Raw genomic sequence first — 23,366 nt, 5'->3', positions numbered from 1 at the left:
GCCACACAATTTGCTGGTATAAATTTCCCATATGCAGGCCAGAGAGTTCATGGGCTTTTGTCTGGTTGGGTTTTGGAAAGCTCTAGCAGATTTTTCAGAAGTTGTTTCCTATCTGAAACAACTATTCTTCCCTTTTAGCAGAATTTTTCCCTTGCTGAGCCTTTAATTTCACCCCTTCCAAGTGTTCATATGATGACTTAAAAAAAAAAAAAAAAAAGACAACACATTGAAGCTGTTTCAGTGTGGTACCAAGGCTTTCCCTCAAGTATAAATACAGAAAGATGAGAAGGTGGGAAAAGTTAAAGGGCAAAACACCTGAGGAACACACTTTATTTAAAAGAACTTTTGAGGATCCATTTCATTGCAAGGTAAAGCAGAGTAATGCAACATTGCAGTAAGAACCAGAAAGTATTTCCAGGAACAGAAGTAGCAGCTTAGCCTGTTTTTCATAAATGCATTTTTACTGACTAATTAGCATAACATCTCCTGAAGTGGCCTTGGGGATTTTCTCTCTGCATATCCTTTTCCTCAGATGCAAGTTTATGTTTGTTCCCTGAGCCCACAGTGCTTGCTGTGGAATAAAGCCTGTTACGTACCCACGGTAAAGAGCTAAACTGTAAACTCTTGCAAGCTTTCCAAGAACCAGTGGAAGCTCATGCCAGCTTTCCATGTAAAAATCCTTTTCATTTCCTGCAGGAGTTGCCAAACTCCATCTCTCAGGGCTTTAGGGTCTGTGAAATGAGAGCTCCACTCTTGCTGGGAGCCAAGGGGGGAAAGCAGGTTCCCCCCTCTGCCAGCTGTGAGAGCTCCTCATCCAGAATGTGCTCACAGAACAGTGCAGAAACAGAGGCAGACTCTGGTTTTTAAATTACAGGAATTGCTCCCTTCCTGTGTGCTGCGGCTCTGCAGATTCAGGGTGCATCTTTGAACGTGTCTGAGGAGCATGAGGTACTGGCAAGTGTTTGTTGGGGTGGCCATTGCTGGAGCAGAGCCCAGGACCAGGAGGGAGATGCACTCTTGTTGTGATCAGGCTCTTTCCTCTGGCACTGGGCCTGGAGTGCAGGGCTGGCCCTGGCAATGGCCTTAGAAAAATAAACATCTTAATTCTTTTCCTCACTGGAACAAATAAGGACAAAAGCTGCCTGAGGAGCTCCAGAGAATACATCTGAAGGACCCGTATCTCCACTGGCAAAGCAGTACAAATATTGGTGCTGTCTTTGGAAAGGCTTGAGCTTCTCTCTCCTGTTCTTGGGCAGGTGTGGGAGGGCTGCTGTCCTGCACATGAATAATTGGTGTCATAGGTCAGATACACTGTTCCTGTCATCAACAGACTAGGACATTTAGGGAACCAGCAACTGTTGTGAAAACAAGTAAGTTCCCTTCCCTGCCCAATTTCCTGTGCTAGATTGAGCAATTTGGGCCAGAAAAGGAGCCCCAAGTGTCTCATGACTGGTAACAGAACTCAGCACCCATGGAAAACCACTTTGCCCTGGGCCCCAGTGGACTGCATCCAGCCCTGGGCAAGGAGTGTGTGGATTATTTGTCTGTCAAGTGTCCTGACCTAACACTTCACTTGCTGTAGATCAAGAACTAGTCAGCTTCGAAAGGATAGAGAAAAAAACAATGTAATGGCTATAATCCTAAATTAAATAAATAAGTACAAAGACACAGAAGCATTTTAAGCTTTTTTTCCTTATCATAATGCCCATGCTGACAGTAGCCCTCTGTTATCTGGAACCTCCTGAGCAAGACTGGGTGTCTGCAGTCAGTCAGGAATTACTAAACTGAGTGCATGAGGCCAGTGGCTGGCCAGTTCTGCTTTCACACAGGAAGCCAGGGCAGACCATAGTGCCCTTTGGCTATAACGCTGATCTGGTGGAGGGAGGAGGTGTGCTGAGGGACTGCCAGTTTCTCTTCCTTTCCTTCCCTACTTTACTGACCCAAGATCTGGAAGCAAAGATTCCTAATAGCTGCTCCCAGACATCTGTCAGGTTTGGATCCCAGCAGACCATGTGAGCTGCTAAGAAGGGATGAAGGGATCAGAGGTGCAGATCTCTTTGACAGCAATTGAGGAATTCCGTGGACTACGTCTCTTACAGCCACTCAAGAGCTTCATAAGCTCAGACTCTCTTCACCAGACCATGTAAGCTGCTTAGAAGAGCCACCTGATGACACTCAGAGCTCCATCTGTTCTTCCAGGTCTTTTAGAAGTCCCTTACAGCTCTGATACTGGATCCACTGTGAGAGCTGGGCAGGCAGAGGAGCAGGGATGGTGCTGTCTGGACTGACACAGTGGGTAATTTTGGTACACTTAGTTTCTAGCTGCTCACTGCAGAGGCTCAGTGACACATTTATTTCATATTAAAGCAGTCATCTGGGCTGTTCTTAGTGCCTGTGAGAACACCAGCCTGGACAGAAGGAGCTTTGCTGCCAGATTACTGCAGGTTGCAGTTCTGCCCTTTGCATGTGACAAAAGAAAGGAGCATCCATTCTTCTGTCTAATAGGAAAAAGAAAATGTAAAATCCTGGTCCTTTGTTGTGTCCCTTGGTGCCTCTACTTGAGGAAAGATGAGTGAATAATTCACACCTCTCCATGTGCAATCAGAAAACACCGAGTGGCCCTAACAGATCCTAATGCCATCCTCTTGATGAATGGTGCCCTCAATCATCGTATCAGTTGTTTGCCTGGAGCATTTGCGACTCCCTTTCATGCTTTTCAGGTTTTCTGAAACATGCTTCTGAAACTTCTTGGTGAGGAAGCAGTAGATGATGGGGTCCAGCACACAGTTGGTACTCAGGAGGCACAAAGTCACCTGGTGAGCATCGTTGAGCTGTTGGCGCAGCTCGCAGTCTTCCTTCTTCCACTGCTCCAGAACAGTCAGAGTCCAGGGCAGGTTCACGATGTGATGGGGCACAAAGCTTATGATGAACACAGCCAGCACTGTGCACACCATCCACAGGGCCCTTTGCTTGACGTGAGCGCTCTTCCGTGGATGCACTGGCTTGGAGAACAGGGTCCTGATAATGACAATGTTCCAACCTAGTATTAAAAGGAAAATGATATAGAAGAGGATGCAGATGATGACGTGAATGGCGAGGACAGCTGAAACACCACTTGTGGTGTCATAGCGCTCAAAGCATCGTGTGAAATTCCTGGAGCCGACCTCCTCCCGGTTGGTATTATTGTCAAAAAGGTAATACAAAGAGCTGCCCACTATTATGATCCAGATAGCTGCTGAGAGGTAGATACCTCTTCTCTGGGTGGTCAGCTGAGCAGCTTTAATAGGATTAGTCACAGCTTGGTAACGGTTGTACGTGATGACCATCAGAAAGGCAACAGAAGTGTAGGTATTAACAAAAAATAAACAGCCAGACACGTTACAGAGGAACTCAGGCATGATCCAGTCTCCTTGGTGGTGGTAGTAAACAATCCACATTGGCATGGTAATTAAGAAGAGCAAGTCAGCTACTGTCAGGTTCACCATGAATATCTTGATTTCATTGAGTTTCTTGGTGGGGTAAATACGGCTGAAAATCCAGAGAACATAGCAGTTGGCAACAAAGCCTAGAATGAAAATAATGCTGTAGAAAACAGTGAAGAGGCTGTAGCGAAACTCAGAGTCTATGACATGGCATGGAATGTGTAAATCAGCACTGCCTTCTGCATCTCCTTTGCCTTTTCCAGACATCATGGTGTTGAGTGGCCACGTCTGAAGCTCAGTTTCCTGCCACAGCTTTTCTTCTTACCTAAAAATAGACAGCAGAAATCAAGCTGATTGGTTTGGCACCGTTGCTAAGCCAAACCCCACCTTTCTTTATCAGTTGAATATGACCATAGGAGTTCTGCTGATGCTTGGTTCCAGCCAGACATCTGCCCTATCTCCTTGGTCTTCTCTTTGATCCCATTTCCACAGCATACAAACCTCTGTGTCAAAATCCAGCATTGTTTGCTGCTCATCTCTAATCTTAAAATACTTTTCTGCATGAAAGTTCTTAGATAAAAGTAATCTGTTACGCTGCCCTGTCTCAGTCTTCTTAATCTTTTACTAGAATCAAGAGTGTCTTCTATGACTAATCCTCTCCCTGCATGTGGTTCTTCTTTCTTCCCCTGCCACCTCCACCACAGTTCCTGATACTTTTTAACTTCTTTACAGGTATCTTAAAGAATTCCGGATGTGAAACAATATGTGCTAAAAATCTCTCTCAGAACCCCAGAAGAGTTGGGGTTGGAAAAGACCTTATGAGATCACCTGGCCCAGCCCCTGCTGATGCAGATTACCCTGAGCAGGTTGTGCAGGATGGCATCCAGGCAGGGTTTGAATAACTCCAGGGAAGGAGAATCCAGAGCTTCTGTGGGCAGCTTATTCCAGGGCTCTGTCACCCTCACAGCTAAGAAATTTTTCTCATATTCAGTTGGGACTTCCTGTGTTTCAGTTTATGCCTGGTGTCCACGTCCTGCTGCTGGGCACCACTGAAAAGAGTCTGGCCCTGTCCCCCTGACCCTCCCTGCAGACACAGACAGACAGGGATGAAGTCCCCTCTCAGACATCTCTTCTCAAGGATGAACAGCCCCAGCTCCCTCAGCCTTTCCTCACCAGAGAGATGCTCCAGTCCCTTCACCATCTCTGCAGACCCACTCCAGGAGCTCCATGGCTTCCTTGAGGGCTTTAATTATAGATTGAGGAGCCCAGAAGTGGCCACTGCACTCCAGATGTGGCCTCACCTGGGCTGAGTAGAGGGGCAGGATCACCTTCCTCACTTGCTGCTCCTGAGCAGGTGCCCTCCTGCCTCAAAACATTCTGGATCCTCCCCTGCAGCAAGCAGTGCCAGGAACCCCCATCCCATCCTCTCTGGGAAGGGTGCCCCCGGGTGTCCCTGTGCTGTTGTTCCTCATTTACTTGTTTGCATGTTTGCAATTTTCCTCTGCAAATGGGGAAGTCAGCTGGAGCTGGAGCTTGCTCTCCCTTTTTCTGCAGAATTGCAACTCTCGGTACTGCTCTCCAGCTGGTAGGAGAGGAAGGCAGCACTCATCTTCCTGAGGGTCCTGCCCTTCCTCACCCCTCCCAGGTCCCCTAAGGACACAACAATTACAAGATTTGGACCTTCCCAGGCAGCTGCATGCTGGCAGTGCTGAGTTCCAAGTGTCCTTAAGCTCAGTCTTCCAGGCACGGTCTGAGCGGGGTGGACACGCAGCCTGGCAGTGCTGGGAGCTGGCCCCAGCTGACATGTGTATTTCTCCTCTTTCATCTTGATCTCTACCACCCTTCTGAGAGCCTCCTGATCTCCAAAGAGCAGTAGATTATTCAGGTGGACTTTGTCACAGGGAGTGTAATGTTTGGTACACTAGTCTGACATTAGAATAAGGAATAAAAACCTGTGAAGTCCTAACTACCTAAGATCATTAGAGAACTCCTTTTCTTTTTTTTTTTTTCCAAATATGTGCCATAAATTCACACTGCTGTGACTATCTGTGACACCAGCAAATAGTTCTGGTGCTTAGGGCTGGGATCTTTGCAATGAAAGGTGATTATTTCTGTGGCACCAGACCATACCAAGAGTAGGGGAAAGAAACCCCAGGTAATGCATGTCTTTAGCAGGATTCAGGAGGACTGCTTACACCCAATACATGGGCACAGCTCTTGTTCACAAAGTCCCTTCAGACAGTGCCCCAGGGCACTGTACACCCACACCTCCATTTCTGGCTCTGCACAATGGCATGGTGGCCACCAAACTTTGCTCAGGAGCTCTGGTGAACTTTACTGTCTCTAGACTGCACACCAGCTGCCAGATTTAGCAGATGGGGTGGAAGGGAGAGTGAACATTCATGTCCCTCCACAGCAGAGTCCTGCACAGAAGCTTGAGCTCTGGAATGGAGGTGTGAGTGTGAGCACATGCTCTGTGGCTGCTTTGTCTGCTGAAATCTCTGGCAAAGGTGGTCTGTGGGAGATGGCAGTGCCTTCTCCTGGCCCCAGCACCACCTGGTAGAGCTCAGCTATCTTTGCTTTAGAGTCTGTGCTGTGCCAGTGCCAGGGTCCTGCAGGGAATCCCAGGAGAGGTGTCCTTTACCTCTCATGAGCCAAGTGAGATGTTCTACAGAGCGCAGCTAGAAGGGAACATAGCACCATTCCCCACGGAATTTACCCAAAGCCCAATTCCCTCTTCAGCCTGAGGAGCCCAGGCTGATGTCTCTGTGTGTTTGTGACTGCCCTGGGCTCTGGAGTGCTCTGAGTGCTCTCCTCAGCCTGTCCTGCTGAGGCAGTTCCCCTTTCTCTGAAGCCTTTTTGTGCTGCCTGTGCCAGCAGAAGGGCGAGCAGGGCAGGGTGTGGGGCTGTGGGTCCTGTTCTCTGCTGCAGCAGCAGCCTGTGCTGCTTGGCCAAACCCCCTGAGACCTCCAGCCCAAGGCAGTGCCTCGTCCACAGTCCCCCAGCCAGCAACCCCAGGTGGTTTTTTCCATCAGCAGCACGGGAAGCAGGGCTGAAGGTGGAAGCAAGCAGCAGGGTCAGGGCACCTGCTGATCCTGCTCCTGGTCTATAGACTCTGCCATGGGCTGTGCCCTCCCAGTCAGGATTTACTGGCTTGCAGATGCAAGCAAGCTCTGCCACCAGCAAGAGTATATTCCAAGAGGAGTAGTACAATAAAGTATATTTTCTGCTTACCAGAGATGAAAAAATTCAGCACAATATGTCCATCTTCAGCCTTAGTAGCAGTGAGGGTTTCACTGAGGATGCTTGGCTGTCTCCCAGATGTTATTTTCCCTGCCCTGGGGCTGGACAGTCTCTGCACTGGCAGCTCTTAAGAACAGGGCACCAGAATGGGAGCAACTGTAGCATGATTGCAGAGTCACTAGAGGAGAGGAAATGTGTGACATCAGCTAAAGGAAATGAGAAATAAAATAAGCTGTAGAGGAAAGACAATCAGCCACAGCAAAGGTCTGCAAAGTCCTTAAGGCTTTCTCCTCAGAATATCTCTGCTTCTGATGATCCTGGAAGAGGAAAAATTGGGATTTTCCTCTAAAGGCAGAATAGGAATCCACTCTGTGTCCCCAGTTAGATTTGGGAATAGACAACTTTTTGAGCATCTTTCTCCCAAACAGATGAATGGCAGAAGAGCTTCCACTTAATAATTTCCAAGAAAGGGACAAGAAACTCATATATGGACATGTTCATTTCCTGGAGCTCTCCTTCACACTTGTGTTGGAACTGATTCAGGAACTCCACCATCCCAAGCCTCCCTTTATCTCAGGGATATTCAGCAGACAGAGACACCACAGCAAGGCAGGTTGTTACCTGTCCCACACACCATCACATTATGGCCACTGTTACCTGTGGCAGCCTGAAGCTCACTCAGCATGGCAATGCTGATGGTGGGGTGCTCAGAGACACCAGTGATGAGCAAGGCTGCACTCATGTCCCAGCCAAGCTGTAAATCCCAGGCTGTAGCTCCCATGGTGGTGATTAACCTGCCCTCCATGCCTGCCTCTGCTCTTACACCTGCATGCAGCACAGGTGTGAGCTCAGAGCTGTCACCGTCATATTTTCTGGAAAAATCCCTTCGCCAGGATTTCCCTCCTGGAAAGCTGAAAAGCCTCAGAGGAAAAGGAAAACAATATTATCTCATTTGCTTCTCCTGTGTTTTGCTGCTTTGGAATGTGTTTTCATTGTTTCATTGGTTGCATGTGAATTGTTTTTACTTATTGACCAAGCAGGGGCCAAGCTGTGTCAGACTCTGGAGAGTCATGAGTTTTTCAGTAGTATCTTTTAGCCTTCTGTCTGTATCCTTTCTGTATTCTTTAGTATAGTTTAGTATAGTATTATATAATATAATTAATATAATATCATATCATAAAATAATAAATTAGCCTTCTAAGAACATGGAGTCAGATTCATCATCTCCTCGCCTTTGTTGGGGGTCTCAGAAAGTACAAGATAGAGCAAAGACCTCTCACCTGACACACCTACAGGAACCAGAGCCCTGAGTCAATTTCCTTGCCTTTGTTGGAGGTCTCAAAAGTACAAGATAGAGCAAAGACCTCTCACCTGACACACCTACAGGAACCAGAGCCCTGAGTCTGGTGCTTGGGGTCGCTGTGACACACACCAGAAGAGAGCACAGAGTGGTGTCCCTCCCCAGGACAAAGGGGTGTCTGAGCCTGCCACAAGGCTGCTGAGCAATGGCAGCAGCAGCAGAGGCCAGTCTGCACTGGAGATCCTCTGGGAAGGCTGGGAAAAGCTCTCCTGGCTCTTCTGAGGAAATGCCCCCTGTGACAAACATTCCATAGAAGGTCCTGGCCATGTCCATGCTGTGGGGGCACCAGAGACCCCCACGGTGTGGCTTCGTGTCCTGGGAGCCACAGGGACAGGCTGAGGGTTGTGTGCCCTGGGCCTCACCACTGAGGACACCAGCCAAACTTCTCCAAGAGCAAGGAGCTGGCACAGACCCTGGGACACTTTCAAGTCACAGTTTTGTTGTTGGGCTGGTGAGCCCTGGCTCTGAGCTGGGATATGGCAATCTCCTCATCAGCGAGGGAGATGGGGCACGGACAGAGAGGCCAAGGTGGACAGCAGCAGTGCTGCTCTGTGCTGGCTTTTGGCTCACCTGGCCTCAGGAGCCCCAAGGTTTTGGGCAGCCATCACCATTCCAGAACCCACCCACTGTCTGTGCCAGTGCCTGGGTGTCTCCAGGCAGGGGCAGGCAAAGCCCCAGCACCAGTCTGGGCTCCTTTGCCTGGACTGGCTCATCCCTGGCTCTTTTCCAGAGGGTGCTGGTGGCCTTTCCCAGGGCCAATACAGAGGGAAACACCTGGCATGCACTTCAGCACAGTGCTCTGAAGGTGTGATCCAGGTGCCAGGCAGCCCCCAGGATCCCTAGGGGAGCTCCAGCCAGGCTGGAGATGTGCAAGGGCTCTGCAAACTGCAGGACAGCCCATGTCCTGCTGCTCTGAACCCCGCTCAGGGAGAGCTCCAAGACAACCAGAAGGCCATGGGCGCCACAGCTGGCACCACAGCACAGGGTGGCCAAGGAATTTGGGAGTTCCCTGAGCAGAGTGGAACCTCTGCAACGTGAGGGAGCCCCATAGCAGCTGCAGCACGTGGGATGGAAGCCTTGGCAGGTGGGCTGCACGGGGGCTGGAGCAACGGACAGCCAAGCTCTGTCTGTCAGGCACATGAGGGTGAGCTGAGGCTCCTGCAGTGATGCCCCAGAGCTGTGCTGGGATGGAAGCTGCAGCCATCTCCTTCCCTCTGCCACCAGACATCCTCCCTCCTTTACCTTCCCATCAGCTGCTGTAAGGATGAAGGGACCTGACCCTTCAGGGATGAGACAGAGCCCCAGCTCTGCCCTTTAGGCTGCTCCTGGGGGTTTAAACTTGCCCAAGTCTCTGGGGAGAGCAGCCAGCAAAGTCAGGAGCAAGGGGAGCGCTCGAAGGGGATGTAGCAACACTTGACAGATCTTGGTTCACTGTCCTGCCACAACCCAGCCCTTAGAGGAAATGGAAGCCCAGGGGGTTTTGGGCTGGGGAGGAACCTTCAAAAGTCTTCATCCTTCCTCTGCTCAGCCCTGCAGCATGGCCATTCTGCATCAGCAGGTCCCTTTGCCCCCATACAGTGCCCACATCCAGCTCCTCCCTTTTACTCCCTTCCCACCTGGGGACCCTCTTCCCCTGCTCTCCTGGCCCTGCTGCCAATTGCTGAGCACTCCAACATTAAGATACATTTTGCCAGTGGAGGCTGGGCTCGTTCAGCACTCCTGGCAGTCTGACTGCCCTGTGCTTTACACTATTTCCTGCTCTTCCTGCCCAGGGAATGCACACACCAGCTGACAGCTCTGACAGCTATGCAAGGCTGAGTTGAGGAAAAAAAAACAATCTTGAAAATGCCTTTACTTGCATCAAGCCAACTTGCAACCTATATAAAAAATAAATAAACTTCTCTTACTCTGATTCCCATAGATGCTGCTAAGGAGCACTGATAGTCCTTCAGGTTGTTGTATGTGCTGGATCCCAGAGCAGCTGCTCCAAATTCCACTCTCTGGGGATAACCCCACTCAGGCTGACTGCTGAGCAGTGGCTGCTCCCCACGGGTCTGGCACCCAGCAGCATTCATGCTGCCATGGCAGATGCCCAGGGCCTCCTGTAAGCCCCACGTGCCTCTTGAGGTCATTTCTTCTTTGATGTAGCCTGGTAGCAACATACTCACTTTGGATAACCACATGTAAATTTCAGAGGGGTGGGAAACTCTTGGTTTTATAAGCAAATATCCAGAGATTTCTTCCCAAGAGCAAGCTACGCTGCGTAGGCAGAGAAGAGCTCTCCAAGGAGTGTAAATGGAGGAGCAGCATTTCACTGACTGCCTGTCAGCAACACAAGCAGCAAACAAGGACAAGATGAAATACCAACATGCAGCTTGTGACAGCACCAGCCACTGGCACACAGGTGAGCTTGAGCCCTGCTGGTTCCAGTCCCCAGGACACATTCTTGAGTAGCAGGATGGGTCTTTGAAAAAGCATGAAGTTCTTTTGGAGCTTCAGCACACGCTCAGCTGGTGCTGAGTGTTGCTGTCTGTGAGTTCCCACTACTCACAGAACACTCCACAGAATTTTCTTTTGCTTGTTGCAGGCTGAGCACAGCCTGTCCCCACCTCCTTACCAACCCTGCAGGAATGTGCCCCGGAGCTGGGCTTGCTCAGCAGGAAAACACCAACCCATCAGCCAGAATCCACTCCTGGGGCAGTGGCAGGGGCACTCCCTGGGTCCCCTCTGACAACTAAGGCAGGGCATGGCTTCTGCAGCTGGCTGTGCCACAGGGATCGCCCAGACTGGCAGAGAATGTCACTGCTGGCAGCTGGGCAGCCTCCCCAGCAGTGGGTGAGGCAGGGAGAGGGCAGCCTCCAGCTGTTTGTGGTTCCCAAGCCCAGCCCTGCTGCACGGGGCAGAGGGGTGAGCTCAAGGGACATTGTGTCAGGATTTGTGTGCTACAGCCCCAGGCTGTCACAGCTCTGCTGGAGGCAAAAGCCATGTCCTGCCTAAGCTGCCACAGCTGGGACAGTGCTCCTGCTGCTCCCAACTGCAGCGAGACCTCCTGCCACAGCTGCTGGCCTTCTGTCCCATCTGCCTGCCCAGCCTGGGCAGGGGCTGTGCACAATGGGATGAGGAACCTGCCCTCCTTGAGAGGCTCCAAGCACTGCCTCCTCTTCCTCACAGGAGTAAGGTCCAGGCAGGGCTGCTCACCTTGCTCCACAGCATCCAAGCAAAGCCAGGGTTGTTGTCACTCAGGGGTGGGATGGGACGTGGGTGAGAGCAGCCCCCTCCCAGAGCCCCAGAGGCAGCAGCAGCAGCTGCCTGACTCATGCTGTCACAGTGCACCTCACCACCCACCCTGCTCGCTGGGCACGCAGAGCAAGGAGTGTGTCCCCACACCCTGCTGGGAGGATGAAGATGGCTCGGCAGCCCTTGGTGCTGTCTGAGATGCCATGGATCAGGGATCCACGGGGGATGCTGAGCCAGCCCATGTCCTGAGCTACCCAAACACAGGAGGAGCTTGTGGAGCTTGGGGAGGGAGGCCTGGGAGAGCAAGCAGAAGGGAAAGGAGTGTCTTACCTTGGGGTCACAGAGCACCTGCTCCAGTTCAGTCACAGACCCCAGCCCACCAGGTCTGTGCTGCAGGGGGAGAGACCAGCAGGGCTGAGCTGTGTGTGTGCTCCTGCCTGGAAGAGGTTCTGACAGGAAAGAGGGCGTGGTGCTGGCTCCCAGGTGAGTGACTCACTTCCCTCTTGGCACTTGTGACCTGCTCAGCCGTGCCCTGGCTGCACCCTGGAGCTTGACACAGTTCCTGTGGTCCTTCCTCAGGCAGGCAGTAGAAGGGACACAGTGGCTGAGACTCCAGTGAGGGGCTTGTCACTCTCCTGTGGCACCTGGTGCCTCACAGGCCAGAGATGGGGTAGCCCAGCCCTGAGCAGCCCCAGGTCAGGGGCACTGCCTGGTTGGGCCAGGGGTGCAGAGGTGGTCCCAGCTCAGCAAGGGGGGGCAGTACCCTCAGCAAGTCTGTCCTCTGGGCTCCTCATTTCCTTCCAGGTCCCGAGGTCAGGAGGCAGCACAGTGAGTATTTGTTCCAGGGCTTCCATGATGAGTGGAGATTCATCAGGCAAAGTACCAGGAATGGCACTGCTCTGCTCTGTTCTGGGAATTCCCCAAATCAGAAAACATCAGCCAGAAAATACTTCAGGCAAGGGCAGCTCATTCCTGTACTCCTTCTGCAGTACTATAAGCCCCCCTTGGTCCTTGTGCTCCTTCATCCTGGGAAGAAAGGCTGTTAAGGGACATGGGGGGCCCACTCCTTCCTGCTGCCACTGGCACTGCTCTGCCCAGATTCCACATGGGTTCCCCCAACATATTCTGTGGCACTGGCATTGCTCAGATCATGGGCACCAACATCCACCTGAGTCACTTGTAACAAGAAATCACATGTTTCTCTGTCTGCTCCCTTTACACCCCATGGGTTGTTTAACAAAGAAATGCTGCTGGGGTTTCCTTGTTGGTAACAACTGTCTCTTAAGTTGGCAGGAAAGGAAGCGTGAGGCTTTTAAGACAGTCCTGAAGGACAAGACAGTCACAACCCATCGGTGCACAAAGCACTGCTGCCAGAAGGAACTGGCTGCCTGCATGCCCTGGAGCTGCCCAGGCACCCAACTGCAGAGCTGCAGCAAACATCCCAACTTCCCAGCCCAACAACCAAGCTGAACTATGGCCCTTCCCAGCCACGCTGGTGATCAAGGCAGTCTGGCTCTGCAAGGAACACAGCCAGACAATGAGGACAGTTAATGTCCCCTCTGCCTCCAGGCTGGTGACACTGCACTTGGAACAGCTTGGGCAGCTTAAAAGGGATGTGGAGAACTGGAAAGGCAGAGAGCTGGCACCACAGTCTGAGCTTGGAGCACAGGTTCATGCTGAGAGCAGCAGCATCTCAGCACTGACAGCACTCCATTCACACTCGTGCTATTGCATTTTTTAATAATTCCAAGAAAAAAAACGGTAATTTGGGTAAAAATTTATTTTACATACAGACCATTGCAGCTTAACTATTAATCAAGAGAAGTTATTTTCCCTTATAGGAAGTGACCAGCTGGTCTGAGATTAACAGAAGTCTAAGCCTGAGAGCTGGGATTTCAGTTTGGAAATCAGATCTTGGGGGCAGGTTCCTTCCAAGCACCACTCAATGCAGTGAGGAGCTGCAGGACTTAACTGCAGGCCAGCTGCACTGCACAGTGCTGGAAGCATATTCCCAGAGTCAGTCCAGATCCTTCCCAGGCTGAACTTGCTGAGAAAGATGGTGCCTGGAAGGGTTTGGATGCATCTCCAGTATTTTGGAGTTCAGCTCTCAAACTAGAAACAGAAGTGGTGAAACAGCACAGTCTGTGAAGTACAAAACACCGAGTTACAGGGCAGCAGACACACGGGACAGCAGGAATGGCAGGGACTCTCCTAAGCCAAGAGTTCTACGTGTAGCGGGGCCCTGGCCGGGGTCATTCTCTGGCCCTATTTCAAACAGACAGAGTACAAAAAATACTTCGACTGATAATTAATTGTACTGGAAACAAACAGTCTACTAAAAAGCAAATCTTACTCTAGGTGCCAATGAGTCCTTAAAAGCAGAGAAGGGACTGAGGAGCTGCACTTGGGCAGTGCTTCCAGGATCATTCACGCTGCTCCATTTTTACTTTGGGAGGTCTCAGGAAGGTCCTGTTTTTCTTTTCTTTCTTCCCCTTTGTATTTGCCTGGAAATTTCTCCAACTGTCAACACGACCATCCCGACTTTCCTGGAAACAACAGGGAGGAACAAGTGAGTTAAAAAGTGCAAGAGCCAAAGCACAGGTAGTACACAGCAGTTTCAGATCAGTGGCAATTTCCCCTTTTCCAGCATGCAGCCCCTGACAGGCAGACACCAAGACACTGGGAAGAGCCAGAGCAGCACAGTGCGTGAGCTTACACACACCAGCATAAGCACTGTGCTGGATTCTTGTTTCAGAAACCACCAGATTGGGCCAGGTAGTCCTTACTCTCTACAGAATTCCCAAAGGAAACAAGAAACCTCTCAAATGGATGCTCCTAATCTGACAGCCCAGAACATGGCATGTCCTTTCTGTGCCTCAGCTTCTCACCCTCCTGGTGGAAGAACAGAGAAGGGAAAAGTACTGCTGCCTTCTCTCATGCTTCTTGCTCAAAGTCACATCACATTGATACAATGAGAAAAAAAGGCCTCTGGTGCACTTCTCTCCTCTCCCTGCCCTACCTGCCAAGCACCAGAAACCTTTCCTGAGGAGGAGAAAAAAACCAAATCAAAAAACAAAACCCACAAAAAAAACCCCCAAAAAAAACCCCCAAAAAAAACCCCCAAAAAAAACCCCCAAAAAAAACCCCCAAAAAAAACCCCCAAAAAAAACCCCCAAAAAAAACCCCCAAAAAAAACCCCCAAAAAAAACCCCCAAAAAAAACCCCCAAAAAAAACCCCCAAAAAAAACCAAAACAAAAAAAACCCACAAAACAAAACCAAAAACCCAACACCCCAAAAACCAAAAAAAAAAAAAAAAAAAAAAAAACCAAAAAAAAAACCAAAACCCCCCCAAAAAAAAAAAAAAAAAAAAAACCCAAACAAATCTCTCCACAAAGCCAACCTATGATTTCTAAAGACTGAAGATTTCACAGCAGGACAGAACAAGACCAGGAATGATCCACTTCACAGGATGTGATCTATCCACTCCAGGCCCATCTCTGCAATACCAGAGCTGCAGATGGGCTCTGGCTACAGCAGCTGTCTGCTTCCCTGCCCCTTTCCCATGCAGGATGGGACAGGGCCAGCACTAGCAGGGATCTGGATGCTGGGGCAACCAGACTGGAAAGTACCACAACAGTCCACACAAACACTTCCCAGATTAGGTTTTAATGGTCACCAGTGACTGGGCTAAGCAGCAATTCTATGTCACAACTAAAGATAAGAATGAACTGCTGACAGAGATGAAAAATAGTACACCTCAATTTACCAGACCTGTTTCTGCATAGGTGATACCAAAGCCCTATTGATGGGCTCGTCTCCACACATGAACAAACCCCAGGCTGGTGCAGATCTATTAAATTATCTTACAGACTTGCACACAAAAGGTCTCTCATCTCTCTAGGGGCATTCCCTGCAACATGGACAAGAATTGCTGAGGCCTATTCTGTAAGTTCAAGTGCTGAATACCTCAAAGTTCTTCTGCCATTCTCGTTCTCGTTTGGCTTTCTCTTGTGCTTCAATTTCCTCTTCCCTCTGCCTCTTCCTAGAAGGGAAGCCACAAAAGTTATGAACCCACTTTAGAAAGCAGGGTAATACTTTCAAATCATCTTGGAAAGCTCTTCTAATTTTTTGGCAGATTACAGAAGAGATAAATACACACACCTAAGATAGCACAGGAAATACAATTTGGTTTCAAACTTGGAAGAGCACTGAGCAGAGAAGATGGCTTGGCCCCACTGACAGCAAGCATACAAATAAGGAGTTGGCTTCTCTTGCTCAGCAAAACAAGCTGGACTTCTCCATCCAAGAAGCTGGACATCACTCTAGTGATAAGTCTCTAAAACTGTGGATGGTGCATGCTCTGAGAAGTTAATAAGCACTTCAGCATGCAAAGTACAAATTAAATTTTTAACCCCCTACTTTTCACCTGTAATCAAAAGCAACGTCCTGCAGCCATCTCCCACCTCAGTGACCAGCACAGAACCCTGCTGCAGGAAGTGTACCCACAGTGAGCACGTGATCAAATCACCTAAAATAGTTCAGGATCATACATGCCACAGGGTATTACTGGCATTTTAATAAAATCAAAAATCAATCCTCTGCAAGCTAATAGCAAGCAGAATTGTGTCACCATTTCACTGTTGTGGCTGGCCTCCGTGTGTACATGTAAGATAATACAACCATATAAAATATATTGACATCTTCAGCACAGGAGGGCAAATTTCCTGTGTGCTTTTCTCAAGCACAGGGCTCTACAAACCCACAGGCTACCCAGAGGTGTGGCAGGATCCAAATTATTGGCAATCAGCTTGACAGGACCCTTGTTCATCTAACCCAAGGCCCTGATTTCAGCAGGAGGTCAGACCAGATGATCTCCAGAGGTTCATTCCAATTTAGACTCTTCTAAAACTCTCTGATCCCATATCTTCTCTGAGGAAGCACAAGTGGAATGCCATTTATACCTTTCATGCATTTCTTTTGCTTCTCTTTCTTTCCTCTTAATTTCCAGTTCAGCAAAGAGCTTCATTGTCTGTTTGTACACAGCTTGTTTGAACTGTAAAACACAAATCCAGTCTTAAAATAATGCCTGTGAACACAGTTAAAGTCTGTTTTATATACAAATGTATGAAGCTAAAAAGAAAGCAAACCTCAGGTGTGCCCACATAACCCCTATCCTGCCCTGACAACAGCAGCAGCACACAGAAAGGTATAAACCACTGCTGATTAAATTCTGGCCCTGGCACCAGGAAACAACTGCATATTAACCTCCTATTAGTCTCATTTTAATTTGTATTCATGAAGCCGTGCCTAAACAGAACTGTTCACTTCAAAGCCTCTTATTCTTGGGTTAAGTCTTGCATTGTTACACTTGACAAAAAAAGGTTAAATGGTCACTGTTTTAAAGAGCAATTTTTCCAGCAGATCTTCTTGATGTGTTGTAAAAATCTAGCATTGGCTTCCCAGTAGGAAATCAGTATGCTTAAACCAATCTTCATTACTAAAGAAGAGCAAGAGACTTCTGAAAAATGAAAAATAGGATGGTTATGGGGTTACTGTGGTGATATCAACAGGAAGAAATCACTTTCCAGGAAAAAAAGGGCAATGAGACTAATGAAGTCAGTATTTGGCAATCACTGTTACAGCCTCTCATGTGGCTGCACTTGTCCAGACTAGAACCCAGGTAAGAAGAATTAAGTTATGCCATGCCTTTTTTAATACAAGTGGTTTGCTGCAGAACAGCACATCTGTCCCTCACTACTACATGAATGAAACAGACAAAATTGCTCTCATTAAAAAGTCACAAGCTCATTTTAGCCACACTGCAGTGAGTGTTTCATGTGCCCCTGCCAGCAGCAGGAATGCCACAGTTCCAGCAGTCAGAAGACAACAATAAATCAAATTCAAAAGAGTGCATGATGCACAAGCAATAAAGACTTGCTTTGAGAAAAGAACAGGGTATTTTGATCTATATACTCTCACAACATATTTACTCTTTACACTACAGTGAAACTATTTTCCACAATACACAGGTTCACCTGACACATGATACTCTACAGTGGCTAAGCAGAATTTGTTCTTCTGTAAATGTAAGGGTTTACAACATTAGCAAGCCTAATAAATACTTATGTACTTTGGTTTTGAATCTTAATTCCTCAAAACACATTTTGTACTCTCTGGTTTCTCTGAACATAGTATGACTTACAACTTCAGGATCATCCTCCTCTACAGTGGGAGGTTTTCCATCCTTCTTCAGCTGCTTCTTTTTTTCCTTCACCTAATGATTAAGAACAAAAATAAGAGGCTTAAAATTTTTATAGGGCTTACATAATTTGGATCTAAGTGGTTCTGCATTCCTATTCCAATGTATAGAAAGAACTCTGTTCTTGACTGATGTTTTGTTTTACACCAAACCCTCCTAGGCACAAACACACAAGATTACTATCACATGAACTGTAGTAATTAAAAATACTGTGTTGGATACTATTCCTCCAACATAATTCCTTTTGGTTTCTTGATATATATATATACTGAACATATCTTGAATATATTCTTATTCAATATACATCATCCAAACCAGCAGGAAGTTTATTTGGCTTCACAATATTCAAGTGACTAACAACAAACAGAACATCAAGTGTTCCTTGTGTTAAGAGTATCTGAGCTCTCCCATATCATCTGCTTTCTCAAGCTTTCTGTGTTTTAATCCAACCACATCACTCTAACTTCTTAGCCAAAGCAATCCAAGCTCCTTATCTTATAGGTCAATATCTCCCAAACTTCCCAGTCTCCTGCTGTCACCACCTATTCTCTTCCACCTACACATATCTGAACTGCATCATTCATTCACAGACTTGGAAAAAAATATTTAGGTCAGATCATGTGGTCTGACCTGATTATTTCAAGTACTGAATTACACTGAATTATCTTGCACTGAGCTCAACAGCAGTCCTGGACACAACAGGCTTGTTTCTGCTGTGAAGAGCTTGGAGCCCACCTGCAGAGTGCCATCACAAGGTTTGCTCAGCTTAGTGACCTAAACATGAAGCAAGTGCACCAAAAAGCAAAATATGAATGACTGATTACCACTCATCCCCAACTCTGATGTTCCCATAGAATACTCACAGTGTGTTCCACATATTCTTTTCCTGCCTGTATCACATCCAAGGCTCTCTTCTTTTGCTCCTGATCTAGCAGCAGCTTGTAAGCTTTATCTACAGCTAAACAAAAAGCATCAATATTAATAGCACCAGTAGTCATGTTCACAAGGCATCACAAGACTGCTACTTGTTGGCATTACTAATTTGCTTCTAGAATTTGTGGAGGTCATTTGTTTGGCCGTCTGTTTTAGCTGTTTTTTTGTTGTTTTTTTTTTTTTAAATTAAGTACATCTAGGAAAGTGGTAACATGATTAGATGAGTGAGTTTTGGGGTACAGTAATGGCAGGAACTGTGTGATACCTTCTGGAAGGTATCATTCCTATCAGCTGTACTTACAGGCATGAACACCTTACAGTGACTTCCTGCCTGCACAGCACACACCTAAAACCATCACTCTGTTTCTGTCCTGTGGTCTTTGAATACAATCTAATGCACAGATTAAACAGCTTTTCTTGAACAATCCCAAAACCCCATGGAGATGTGTGTCCCTGTTGTGACATGACAATGGCATTGTTGCCACCTAGTGCCACCTGCTGAAATGCCACCACCTCACACAGCTGCTGCTACCACAGCTGCTTCTGCCCCAGCTAAAGCACCTCTGCAGCAACCCTTCTGTCCCCTCCACCCCAAGGAATTTTTAAACCAGCACCAGAAAAGCTGACACTACTAACTCAGAGCAGGCAGAGAGAGAGCATTACCTTCAAACGCCTTCTGGGCTCTATCTGCATCATCTTGGTTTTTGTCTGGGTGCACCAATATTGACAGCTGCAAGAAAAAGAATCTTGCTATCAAGATCATGGTAAAAGATGAAGAGTATTTCAGAGATTTTTGAGAGAAGGGAAATAGACAGAAAGAATCCAAAGAGATCACATTCATTTGTACATGGACAAACCAGCTGACAACATGCAGAACTATGTGCCAGTATGAGCTGATAGAACAAACAATCCTTGTAACAAACAGGCTGTCCAAGAAAAGCTGCAGCTTGTGATGAGAGGAACAATTTAACACCCCTCAGCTGATATGAACCCCTTGGTCAGCAAAGATTTGTATCCTTGGTGTTGACAAGAAACAAACATAAAAAGATCATCCTCAACCAAAGTCTCTCAAGAAGTTCTCCAGCATCCCCAAGACTGTCCAAATAGCAAACTATTTAAGAGTGGTCATTTCTCCTTAGGCTGCTTTACTGAAAGTTAAGAAAACTCCTGCCTGTGCTGTACCTGGCAGAGACAGGAGATAGATCACTACCATCCTGAGGGGAACTTTAACTGGGCTGGAAACCCATCCTCCACATTCCTCTTTCAGAAAGTTATTTAAAACTTTCCGTATCGCCTCTTTTAATTTTTTTTTTCTTATACAGACCTTTTATTTTTGCCATTGCTGTACAGAGCAGCAACTGAAACTGCTTTAGTGTTGAAGAATACAAAATAACTACTTTTGGAACTGTACAGCTGCCAGTTTGTAGCTCCCAGGAAAAGGTTTGCCTTCAGTCCTGGACAGATTTACTTCAGCCAGTGCCTTTTTTCCCCCTTGCTGGCTGTTCCACATTCTGTACTTGGGTGTTTGATTTCTTCAATGCACAATTCCATGCACACTTCTCATTTCATTACCCTGAACTCAGAACATCTCCCTGTACTGTTTTACCAGCCCAAAGCTGAGAACATCATACTTCATTGTCTTGCAGAAGTGAGAACCAACAATAGACCAAAAAATTATTCCTGTCACTTCCCACACACAGGAGGAGCCCATATCCTGTTCCTCTGCCACCCAGCACCTTCCTGTCTAAAGACCTTCACACCATTAATTCAGGTGGAGGCTGCAGCCCTCCAAACAATGTTTCTTTGCTGTATGCACTGATTAAACTCAAAACTTTTCCTGCAGGTCTGTCAGCAGAGGCAGGCTGGGGTGATGTTTCCTGTGCTGCAGACCTGCCAGGAAGCAGGGCTGCCTCTTTCCCAGGTAACCAAGCCACTAAAAATGACCACGGCAATTCTTAAAGAAACCTCAGAGAAAATCTGGATCCAAGTCCATGTATTTGAGAAAAATACCTTTTGATCTTCCTTTTGAACTGAAGCTCAAGAGGCTGATCATACATGGCTATATTAGCTGGCAATAGTCCCATCACACATGGCACAGGCAAGCAGCCTATCATGCTTGGACCAGAGACACTGCTGCAGCTCTCCTCTTGTTGATACAAGCATTGCTCTGTGCATTTCTGCAAAAATATCTACCCAGATAGCTTTACTACCATTTTTCTTGTGCCCACACCCAGCTGCACAATCTCCTTTGAGTGCAAAAGCTGAATACCTGTCGGAATCTTTTCTTTATCTCCTCATCTGTGGCTTCAGGATCCATCTGCAGCACCTAAAAGAGACCGTGAAAGCAGAGCAAGTTTGATGCTGCTCTCCATGTTTCAGGTTCCTGCCAGCAAGCTCTAACACTCTCATGAGGAGTGGCTGAAGTCACTTGGTTTGTTCAGCCTGAGGAAGAGGAGGCTGAGGGGAGAACTCATTACACTCAAACATCCTTCAAGGGGCAGCTCAGGGGCAGGTACTGAGCTCTTCACTCACAGGACATGAGGAAACTGCATGAAACTGAGTCAAGGGAGGTTTAAATTGGAGATCAGGAAAGGTTCTTCCCCAGAGGGTGCTGGCACTGCCCAGGCTCCCCAGGGAATGGGCACGGCCCCGAGGCTGCCAGAGCTCCAGGGGTGCCCAGGGTGGGGCTGTTGGGGGGTCTGGGCAGGGTTGGGGCTGGACCCAATGATCCTGATGGGTGCCTTTCAACCCAGCACATGCTGTGATTCTGTAACACTTGGTCACTGGCACACAGACACACAGCAGAAAGCTTACCCCACAATGACACGAATTTTCACCCAGTAAACAGAAACATTTCACAATCTTTTTGACATTTGTGTCCCTACTTTTAGCAGTGCCAGATTCCTCTGGCTATGCCAGTGTCCTTTCTATGTTCAAGTCTTGTGTAGACACTACGATCCCTAAACTGGTATGAGCCTTCAACCAGTCCTGCAGCAATGCTCTGTCTGACACAAACAAAAGCAGTGGTGGTTTGGGGACAATGTCAAGTCACTCAGAATGTTGGACAGGAAACATACTACTTTATAAGAATTTATTAATTTTATCATTTTGAAAGACAGTAGAGTTTTACTGTTTGGTTTCCATGACTAACAGCACTTATTTATTGATCTTTACAGATATGGCAGAGTTTAGGAACTCTTTTGTGAATTAATTTACTGAACATAAGATTTAAGCAACAAGTGAGCAGATGCTGGTCTGAGTCTAAGAATCTGTAAATAAAAAACACTCTCCCACAGGAAAGCTACAGTCTCCTCTGAAACAGCTTTCTTAATTTACTTTTTAGGTATTAAGACCTATACAAAACTGAACATTGCCAAAGTGAATCTGCTGGCTCATCTGGCTGACCAGCTCTGAACTGGGACTACAAAAAGCACCTGAGGCTTCAAAAAGGCAGTGAAGATGACACCAGGAAGGAACACACCCAGGGAAAGCCAACTCCAGATGAATACAGTATTGTTTATTTACTGCCTTCCTCAGGCTTTCCTACTCATTCAGACTTTATAACTGACTGCAACTGGAATAACACTATAAATTGCAAGGGCATTATCCATTACCCAATGGCTCCTCAGAGACTACTCACTGGTGTGACCACTGAGAGACCTTTTCTTACTCTATCCACTACACAAGTTCAGTGGAATGAACACCCAAAATAAAACACACAACTACAAATGCTGAATTAAGAGAGCTATGGCCAGAACTGCCAAGCTGCCACCTCCAACTACTACCTTCCTGTTCAGAAAGTACCCAGCCAAATCTTCCAGTGCTGTTGTACGAGGGAAATGTGACAATATACAGTTTGTCCTGCTGTCAAACACTGAGAAAAGACAGTGAGCACATATAGACAATGCTGCTGTCCTCTGCGAACCTTCTGCACCAATCTGTACCCAGAGAAATTTCTTCTTTCCTTATGGTTCTCTTTTACTGGAATAAATACTCAGGAGCCAGAAAGCTCACACATCAATTCAGAATGTTCAAACTAACCTCAAAAGGGTTCAAGTTGAAATACGAAGATCCAGGTCGGGTCAGTCGGTCAATTTGGTTTTTTGATGTTAAAACAGAATCTCGTTTTTCAATTTGCTTTACCTGAAGAACAGAGAGACCTGTATCAACTGACCATCACAACAGCCTCACCTGTCTATTCCATGCTGTTAGCATACAGTCATCCTTGTCCTGTACTACAATTCACAATGTCCCTTGCTTACCCCAAGCCTGTAGTTATTTTCTCAGGCACTGGCAGTACATATTTTTTAGCCCTTCCTACAGCCCAACAGCATTTTCAACATCACATTTTATCTATAAAACATGCTGCAGAACAGTTCTGTTCGTTCCTTCTATGGCCTTCTCCACAGCTGTGCCTTCCCTCCTGCCCATGCACCTCCAGCAGTTCTGTGCTGATTCCTTGGAAACCACGGCATTGTTATTATTATAACGTATTATTACTTTTAACCCGTTGTTGGCAGTGCAGCCCTTCAAACACGTCAAGCGACACTGATGCAAACGCACAAGCCCACTTTAATGCAACCCCAGGTTATTTAGTTCCGTTTTTACCATTCACAGCACCATGCCGAACCAAGCCGTGCATTCACATTTAACGTTCACCTTTATTTAAACAAACGCGCACGCAGCGAACTGGCGCGCCCTCAGGAAACACGACCAGGCCGTGCCCGCAGCACCGGGCCCGGCAGGCGGAGAGGGGCCCGGGCCCTGCCCGTGACGGTGTGCCCGCAGCAAGGCCGAGGGCAGCGCGGCGGGGCCCAGCGCCCCCAGGGCCGCCCGCGGTCCCGGCCCCGGCAGCAGCCGGGCTGTGGGCGGGCCGGAGCGAGCACCATCCCAGGCTTGTCAGAGTCTGCA

General features: G+C 47.8%; 2 protein-coding genes across 8 annotated transcripts; both read right to left on the bottom strand.

Annotated features, from left to right (window-relative positions):
• Nucleotides 1-299: 299 nt before the first annotated feature.
• Nucleotides 300-13,672, bottom strand: PTAFR (platelet activating factor receptor). Of its 3 annotated transcripts, none has more exons than XM_041417708.1 (3): nucleotides 13,616-13,672; nucleotides 6,657-6,843; nucleotides 300-3,747 (listed from the first exon to the last, which is right to left on the bottom strand). In XM_041417708.1, the coding sequence occupies exon 3, from the start codon at nucleotides 3,690-3,692 to the stop codon at nucleotides 2,622-2,624; it is 1,071 nt and encodes a 356-aa protein (XP_041273642.1). In that variant the 5' UTR covers nucleotides 3,693-3,747; nucleotides 6,657-6,843; nucleotides 13,616-13,672; the 3' UTR covers nucleotides 300-2,621. The 3 variants fall into 3 exon arrangements, with proteins under 3 accessions (XP_041273642.1, XP_041273640.1, XP_041273641.1); XM_041417706.1 differs by lacking the exon at nucleotides 13,616-13,672 and adding an exon at nucleotides 11,593-12,165; XM_041417707.1 differs by lacking the exon at nucleotides 13,616-13,672 and adding an exon at nucleotides 7,323-7,469.
• On the bottom strand, nucleotides 13,028-23,342 carry DNAJC8 (DnaJ heat shock protein family (Hsp40) member C8). 5 transcript variants are annotated; one of them, XR_005953620.1, is made up of 10 exons: nucleotides 23,064-23,342; nucleotides 22,497-22,598; nucleotides 20,725-20,781; nucleotides 19,119-19,185; nucleotides 18,386-18,480; nucleotides 17,466-17,537; nucleotides 16,225-16,316; nucleotides 15,230-15,305; nucleotides 13,616-13,808; nucleotides 13,028-13,404 (listed from the first exon to the last, which is right to left on the bottom strand). XR_005953620.1 is itself a non-coding variant. In XM_041417709.1 (9 exons), exons 1-9 carry the CDS (start codon nucleotides 23,064-23,066, stop codon nucleotides 13,686-13,688), a joined length of 687 nt encoding a protein of 228 aa, XP_041273643.1. In that variant the 5' UTR covers nucleotides 23,067-23,342; the 3' UTR covers nucleotides 13,028-13,685. The 5 variants fall into 5 exon arrangements, 4 of the variants coding, with proteins under 4 accessions (XP_041273643.1, XP_041273645.1, XP_041273646.1 ...); XM_041417709.1 differs by having other exon boundaries at nucleotides 13,028-13,808; XM_041417711.1 differs by having other exon boundaries at nucleotides 13,028-13,808; nucleotides 23,115-23,342.
• Nucleotides 23,343-23,366: the final 24 nt, after the last annotated feature.

Source organism: Onychostruthus taczanowskii, unplaced genomic scaffold, assembly GCF_017590055.1.
Source record: "Onychostruthus taczanowskii isolate IOZ18803 unplaced genomic scaffold, ASM1759005v1 scaffold56, whole genome shotgun sequence".
NCBI lineage: Eukaryota > Metazoa > Chordata > Aves > Passeriformes > Passeridae > Onychostruthus > Onychostruthus taczanowskii.
This window is presented reverse-complemented; position numbering and strand designations above follow the sequence as displayed.

Excerpts from the sequence above, each read along its gene's own strand:
- DNAJC8 (XM_041417709.1), bottom strand. Across the intron at positions 18,481-19,118 it reads AGCCCAGAAGGCGTTTGAAG|CTGTAGATAAAGCTTACAAG; the intron begins GTAATGCTCTCT and ends CTTTTTGTTTAG. Across the intron at positions 15,306-16,224 it reads GCAAAAGAAATGCATGAAAG|GAAGAGGCAGAGGGAAGAGG; the intron begins GTATAAATGGCA and ends CTTCCCTTCTAG.
- PTAFR (XM_041417708.1), bottom strand. The coding sequence starts at position 3,692 with ATGATGTCTGGAAAAGGCAAAGGAGATGCAGAAGGCAGTGCTGATTTA.